We start from the raw sequence: 7,963 nt of genomic DNA on the forward strand, positions 1-7,963 counted from the left end.
TGTGAAGGAACCCCAATTTCTTCCATACCACTATGCCTCAAAATATTTTATTCAAATACTAGACACAATTTAGTGATTTTAAAATATTTTAACCAAATTTTTTAGAGATTTTTTATTGTGCCAAAAGTTCATTTAAAATTCAATTTTAGCTGTTTTGTTTTGTCAATTGTGTGCAAACCATAATAGCTTTGGAGTTGATTCCTGTTGCAATGGATTCTTGGTGATTTTATCTCTCCAACGAGTATTTTTAGGGAATTTTTGGACACCGACAGCTAGGTCGTTTAAGGGGTCAAAGTTGGCACGTTTTATTTTTCCGCGGGCCCACGCATCAGTCGTCTTCATCCTCTCTCTCCACACACATTGCAGACCGGGAACGACACTGGGCGCCCATGGCGGCACGGGCTGGCATGCACGAACTCCTACGTGAAATTCCAACCTTGCCCCGTTCCTCCCCCTCCTTTTAAGCTGAGCACTGGCTCCACTTCCTCCCCAATCTCCATTGACAGTAACAAGAACTCCACTTTTCCTCAAATTTTGCCGGCAAAATCTGCCGCAGTTGGTGCATCTCTGGCCGATTCCTTGCAGCCACGGTGCCTCCTCGACGTTGCGCTTCCGTTTTGCAACTTCCTGGCCATCGTCCTTCACCGGACGGTCCTCTCCACACGAGCCCCCTTCGGCACATCTTCTTGCGCTGTCCTCCCTGTGCGCCGCCCCTCCTCCAAGTGCCTCCTCCCCTGCTGGTGAGCTCCCTAGCCCAAGGTGCCGCCCCTCTTTCTCTTCCCAAGCCGCCCCCTCTCTTTCCCCCACTGCCGACCCAAGTTCATGGCCGGCTGTGCCTGTTCCCGTGCGTGCGTGCCTGTGTTGTGTGTTGTTTGTGCGTGGGGGGCCTCATTGGAGAAGAAGAAGGAAGTGTAGGGGGTTATGGGTGAAATCAAAGCACTTTTGCGCAATTAAACCATAGACCTAGGGGCTAGATTGGAAGTTTGCCTCGATTTTCTTTATTTCCTAGATCTAAAAAGGCTGCAACTTTGGAAATTCGTAGTAAATTGTAGAAAAATAGTAAAATAGAAAATGAAGATGTTTTGGAATCCTCGTGAGTAGAATTATGCACTAGAGTCATAATATTATATGTGTTAGTAGAAAGTTTATGATGTTTTTATCTATCCTTGAAAAGTACTTTTAGAAATCCTTTTAAGTTGGTTGGATGCATATTTTGAGTTATAGAAGTCCAAAGATTGTGATTCCAGTTGTGTTAGTCTTGTGATGATACTCTCTAGCTAATAAAAATATTGAATATGCTAGTTGGGTACTGTTTATATCATGTTTTTATTTAATCTTGATAAATAGGCAATTTTTTAGCTTGTTTTGCTTGTCATTTTCATATCTAAAGTTGTGGTACTCCAATATCTATGCAATTTTTATGGTAGCCTACTGATGCTATATGTGTGATGTAGTAAAAATTTCATATTAATTAGATGTAGTATGATTGAATTATTGATTTAACATATTTATTGCTTCATAAATGGCTTTAAATAAGTTATAATTTTTATGTAGGTGTAAGAATGGGAAATGTGGTCCCACTACCTTTGTATGATATCGTTCTACCATAATGACATATAATATGGCTATGTGTTTATAGAAAATGATGATCTTTAGAATTATCTTGCTTTTACATGTTTTCTTGCTTTAGCAATTTGTCTTTTTCTTAGCAATTAATTATAAAACCCTAAGCTTGTGAAATTTGTGCAGTAGCCATGTTGTAATGGCATCTACCACCCATAAAAATCTCAACTCCAAATGAGGTGTTTGCCACATCACCTATAATTAATATATATATATATATATATATATATATATATATATATATATATATATATATATATGCTTACTATATAATTGGATAATGAAAGTTTGCTAGTAAATGCATATACTTAAGTCATGTGAAGCTTTTAATAGTTGTTTTTGAGGGGTATGTATGATGCTAAGTTATGATAAGTAGTGGTTAAGCTTTAAATATAACTCATGTGTACACTTTCATGTTAATATAACAACTGCTCATATAAGTTCTTCGCCTTTGCTTTAATTCTTGCTTAAGGTGTTTAGAGTGTTCCATGTTACCTAAAACTAATTATAATTAACTATGTCCATAGTAGTTGTGAGTTGTGTTTAATTTATGCATGTGTTACCTTGTTAAAAAAAACTAAATGAAGAACCTTGTTGTATGTGTGCTGAAATGGCTGCTAGAGTAGTTTCTGTTGTGGTAATATTTTGGAGATGATAATGATGTTTTATATAAATATGGTGAATACAAAAGTTGTAGGTAACTTCATATTATAGCTTGTTTTAGATTTTCATGACCATAAGCCTGATGGTTTAGGAGCTATAAATTTTACAAGTTCATTGTCAAGTTTTGCATGCTCTCTGTACAAGTTTGAATGATTGTGTTGTTTCACTTAGCTAAGCTTTGAATCATATCTTGGAGATAATATAAGAAGTGTAGGGTTTCTCATGATCTTTCCAAATTGTTAAAGACCATCCCTTTTGGTGGTCTAAATCTCCAGTTATGAGTTTGTGAAGTGGAATGACAGAATTTGTCCTAATCTGGATAGAGATGTCTTCTTTGTGATGTTTGACCTGGTTAACCTTGATATTAGCTTGTGGTATTTATAACAAAGTTGTGCATGGTTTGTTAAGATTTCTAAAAAGTCTAGAACCACCTTGTTTGGAAAACTAGAACTCAACTTATTGCTGTCTGAAGTTGCATGTTAGTTTTCTATCCTTGTTCGTACAAATCTGCTCATTGGTGTGTTTTCACCTTGTTAATTGTTGAATTAGCTTTTGGAATGAATAACAAAGGTTTTGATAATTTTGTTAACTTTACATAAAGTTTAGGGTCACTCTGGTTGGATGCTTATATCTCTAGTTATGGTTAAAATAAGTGACTACTGTGCTGCTGTCTAGATTCTGTGTATATGCTTAAGTTATTAGCTTTAACTTGACGTTGCCTTGTGTGTTTGTTAGTTAGCTCATATCACTATTAGAGTTAAATTGATCTACCTGAGAATCTTATAAATGTGTTATATAATGTTGGTGAAGCACTTAACTAATAAATGGTCATGTATACATGTTGCTACAAAATAACCTTGCTACATAGCTTGCTAGAACCTTAGTGATGTTGGTGTGTGACTTGCTTGTGTATGAGTGGTTTAAAAACAAATGTAATATACTTTGATCACCTTCAACTTGCTGGTTGTGTGATGCACTTATGTATGCCATGTTGATAAGCACCATCACCCTAGTTCTTGTATGATGCTATGCTTAATTAGCTCTTGATTGTTAATTGCTTGCAATAGCTTAAATTAAGTTCACTTGTGTGCTATGCCTAATGTACTTGCTATCCCTCTATAATAGGTTGTGTGGTGTATAGTTAAATAACTCTAGGTGCCTATGTCTTGCATGACGTTATGCTTGTCCTGAATGCTTTTGTGTGATGCATCTCATTTTACCGTTCTTCGTATTCATGCTCTTGCATCTTGCATCTCATTTAGATACGCTAGACAAACCACGTGAAGGATGTGATGATGGAACCGAACCTGAAGACAGTGTATGGTGGAGCTATCCCGAAGATGGAAGGACTAAGCAAGTGCCGAGATGGGAGATGCTCGCCACGTGAGTATCGTCTAACAAACACTAACCTAGTGTGGATTTTAGGCAAGCCCCGGAGCATTACCCAGTTTTCTAAACTTCTACAATGATTTATGTTAATTATGATTGTGCATTTAAGTTACTAGGCGTTGTCTGAAACCTTAGATGCATGAACTTAGTACCCTTTTGATCTGAACATTAGCATGATAAGTCGTGTAGATGCAATGCTTAATAGGATACGGTAAAAGTCGAGTGATTTCCTGTCACTCGCGAGTTATAGGAGTTGTTTGTGTACTTATGTTACAACCATAAGGACGACGGGCGGGGCAGGGCCTTGTGAACTGTTTTGGTGGTCGGTGGATTGCCCCGTTTGTCTAAATGAAAATGGACTAAGGTCGAAATGTGTCAGCGTTCGTGATCAAGTGTTTGAAAATACTAATCTCATACCTAGTATTGGATAAGGAAACCTAGTACCTGATTTAACTAGGGCGTGGCTTATATTCCTGTTGTCCTTGGAATGTCATTCCCATGGTGCATCATGTGGGTGCAAGTGCGGTCACAGTACGAGAGAGGCCGGGACTATGGAGCATTGCATGCCAAAAGAAGTTTGGACCTGACACGTGCCTAAGAGATCAATGGGGACGGCTGACAAGTGAAGCGACCCTTCGTCTTGCGCGGATGTCATGGGATTAGGTTCGCCATGCATGGTTAATAAATTCGAATCGAGTCGTCTGCCTCTCACAGTTTGGGACTGCTTGATCGCCATTCCGCACTGAGTAAAGATGGAACATGATGATGATATTAATCTTGATGCTTGTTCTTTAATTATTTGGAAACAATGCTTGCTTAGTATAAGCTGCTAATCTAGACTGGTTAATGAACTTAGAATATGAGCTAAAATATTGAAAGTAAGGACCAACTTTAGTCGCTTTTGGCAAAAACAAACCCACCGTCAAAAAGCCTTGAATGTTTAGAAGTCGGTGGAGTAGTTACCACCTGATGAGTAAGCCTTGTTGAGTATTAGTTGCTCAGCCTTGCATGTGGCTATCTTTTTCAGGTTTGCTGTTGTTTTGGGTGCTAGCCTTACTTGGCCTACCCAGCTCCCTTCGAGTTGGACGGCCAAGTGGTATCCCTCCTCAGACGGTGAGGACAGGGGTCATTGATGTCATGATCGGCTTCATCATGATATCGTGTATCGATGTTTAGCTTTCGCATATTTTACTTCTTCGTTGTTTGAAACCTTGCAAATTATGTTTGAATTTCGAAAACTCTGATGTAATAAGTTGTTGAACTATGTTAATGTGATGGGAATGTTGTAATCTCTATGCCCACTCACCTTCGTGTGAGCAATACTTCTCGATCCTAAGTAAGTGATTTATCGGATGAAATCCAACGGATGACCAAGTTGACTTGTTTAAAGTGCATGATCGTGTGTCAAGTGACTTAAGTGCATTTTAGTCAGGTTAATTTGGGCGGTTCCACCACAAGAGGGTCTTCTCAAGTCCTGGACAAATATGCCAACCGGGACTTGAGAGCACTTGGAGCTGAGCTTGGACATGACGTCGATAGCAACGTTGTGTTCCCTAGGGATGTGATGGAACTCAAGGCTGTCGAAGTGAGCCTCGAATTTGTGAACCTCAGTGCAATAGGCATCCATGGTTTTCTTGGTGCAGTCCCAATTCTTGTTGACCTACTCAATGACGACTTTGGAGTTTCCATACGCAAGGATGCGCTTGATTCCGAGTGACGCGGTGATGCGGAGCCCGTGTATCAGGGCCTTGTACTCGGTGTTGTTATTGGTAGCCTTGTAGTGGATCTGGAGAACGTACTTCAGCTATTTGCCATTCGGGATATGAACATGACCACCTTGCTAGCTCCTTCGAGGTTGAGGGCACTGTTGAAGTACATCGTCCAGTGCTTTGACCTCTCTAGGGAGGGCGACTCTTGGATCTCGATCCTTCAGCAATGGAGTCGGCCAGGATTTAGGATTTGATCGCATGGCGTGGGTAGAAGTCAATGTTGAATTCACCAAGCTCCATAGACCATTTAACAACTCGACCGTGGACATCCCTATTGTGCAGGATCTCACCGATTGGGTAGGAAGAGACCACACGGATCTTGTGCACTTGGAAGTAGTGACGCAACTTGTGGGAGGTGATCAGTATTGCATAGAGCAATTTTTGGACCTGGGTGTAGCGGATCTTAGAGTCTCTCAGGACCTCGCTGATGTAATATACTAGCCGCTGCACCATGTGGGCGTGGCCGGGCTCTTCGCATTCTGTGACTAGCACGGTGCTGACAACATGCATCGTCGCAGGAGATGTACAGCTGTAGCGTTTCTTGGTCGACCGGGGCTATCATGACGAGAGGGGTGGAGAGGAAAAATGTCTTGAGTTCTTCGAAAGCCTTGTGGGACTCGTCATCCCACTTGAACTTGTTCGCCTTCTTGAGCAGCTTGAAGAAGGGCAGTCCCTTTTCACTGAGCTTGCTGATGAAATGGCTAAGGGCATCCATCATGCTTGTGAGCTTCATGTTTGCCGGCCGGTTGCGCCATGTTTCTGATGGTGTCTATTTTGATGGGGTTAGCTTCGATGCCACGTTGGCTGACCATGAAGCCCAGGAGCTTCCCAGACGGGACACCGAAGATGCATTTGCCTGGGTTGAGTTTCCATCAATAGGCCCAAAGGCTATTGAAAGTTAGGGCGAGGTCGGCGATGAAGTTTTCTTCATCTTTGGTTTTGGCGACTACATCGTCGACGTAGGCCTCCACGTTCTTGTGTAGTTGCTCCACGAGGCAACCCTGGATTGCCTTCTGGTAGGTAGTGATGGCGTTTTTCAACCCGAAGTTCAGGGTATTATAGCAGTAGATGCGAAAGGGCGTTATGAATGCAGTCCTATCTTGGTCGGCGGGGTTGAGGGTGATCTGGTGATAGCCCAATTAGCAGTCTAGGAAGCATAGCAGGGTGTAGCCAGCCGTGGAGTCCACGACTTGGTCGATGCGAGAAAGAGGGAAGGGGTCCTTAGGGCAGTACCTGTTGAGATCAGTGTAGTCGATACACATTCTCCATTCACCAGTTTTCTTCTTTACAAGGACTGGATTTGCTGACTAGTCGGGGTGCTTACATTCATAGATGAAACCAGCATCTATGAGGTTATTCAATTCTACCCTAATGGCCGCCTTGCGATCTTGAGCAAAACGACGAAGCTTTTGCTTGACTGGCCTTGCTGTCTTGCTCAGGTCCAAGGAGTGCTCAGCCAGCTCCCCCGGGATGCCAGGCATATCGGATGGTTTTCACGCGAATATGTCTGAGTTGTCCCGAAGGAAACTGGTGATCGCGTCTTCCTATTTGGGGGTGAGGCCAGCCCCGATGAAAGCCATCTTGGAGAGGTCTTCGAGGCCGAGGCAGACCTTCTTGACTTGTGGGTAGGCTGCAGTGCCCATGGGTTAGGCTGCAGCGCCATGGGCATTGGGTCCGCTTCTGGAATCGCCAGCTGGTTCTGGTCCAGTTTCTTGGACTCAGCAAGCATTATGGTGGCGTTGGTCATGTACTCAAGGGTGTTAGCAAGCTGCACAGCTTCTGTGTCGCACTTGTAGGATGTCTCGACATCATCGTAGACGGAGAGGATGCCATACGGGGCTGGCATCTTGAGGACGAGATAGGTATGGTTGGGGATTGCCATGAACCCCGCCAGCATCAGCTTGCCTAAGATGGCGTGATAGGAGGTCTTGAAGTTGGCCACCTCGAATGTGAGGTGCTTAGTGCGGTAGTTGTCCTGGGTGCCGAATTTGACCGGCAAGATGACTCTCCCGATGGGATAGGATCCCTTGCCGGGCACTATGCCGTAGAACGGGTCCTCACAGGGAAGGAGCCGCTCGAAGTTGAAGTCCATGCACTTCAAGGTCTCGATGAAGATGATGTTGCGACTACTATCGCCGTCAATCAGCAACTTGGAGAGGAGGACTCTGTCGATGGTAGGAGCCACCACCAGTGGGTAGGACCCGGGCTCGGGGAGGTGCACCCAATGATCTTCCCTGGAGAAGGTTATGGGCATCTCCGACCAGCGCAGGTACTGGACTGGTGTGACAGGGACGAAGGGTACCTTCCGCTTGTGCGACTTGTGCTTGCGATTGCTGCAAAAGCTTTAGGGCCACCGATGATGATGTTCACCTCTTGCTCAGGGCACTAGAACTCACCGTTGTTGTTGCCGGCAGCCTTGTTAACGTTGGTGTTGCGCTGGTCGCGGTGCTCCTCTCTGTCGCGGTCGTCGCGGCCGTTCTGGTGGCGGTTGTCTTCCTTGCTGTAGTCATTCTGGCGAG

At 43.5% G+C, this 7,963-nt stretch overlaps 1 protein-coding gene and 1 long non-coding RNA gene across 2 annotated transcripts; one reads left to right on the plus strand and one right to left on the minus strand.

The window, feature by feature from the left end:
- The first annotated feature begins 202 nt into the window (after positions 1-202).
- LOC117845967 (uncharacterized) lies at positions 203-5,721 on the plus strand. The gene is made up of 3 exons (XR_004638193.2): positions 203-740; positions 3,549-3,669; positions 4,703-5,721. It is a non-coding gene; the product is annotated as an uncharacterized lncRNA (long non-coding RNA).
- A 595-nt stretch (positions 5,722-6,316) lies between these two features.
- Positions 6,317-7,698, minus strand: LOC140221870 (uncharacterized). The gene is made up of 3 exons (XM_072291834.1): positions 7,055-7,698; positions 6,620-6,677; positions 6,317-6,568 (listed from the first exon to the last, which is right to left on the minus strand). Exons 1-3 carry the CDS (start codon positions 7,696-7,698, stop codon positions 6,317-6,319), a joined length of 954 nt encoding a protein of 317 aa, XP_072147935.1.
- Between the last annotated feature and the right edge of the window lie 265 nt (positions 7,699-7,963).

This window comes from Setaria viridis, chromosome 2 (assembly GCF_005286985.2).
Source record: "Setaria viridis chromosome 2, Setaria_viridis_v4.0, whole genome shotgun sequence".
In the NCBI taxonomy this organism is placed as follows: Eukaryota; Viridiplantae; Streptophyta; class Magnoliopsida; order Poales; family Poaceae; genus Setaria; species Setaria viridis.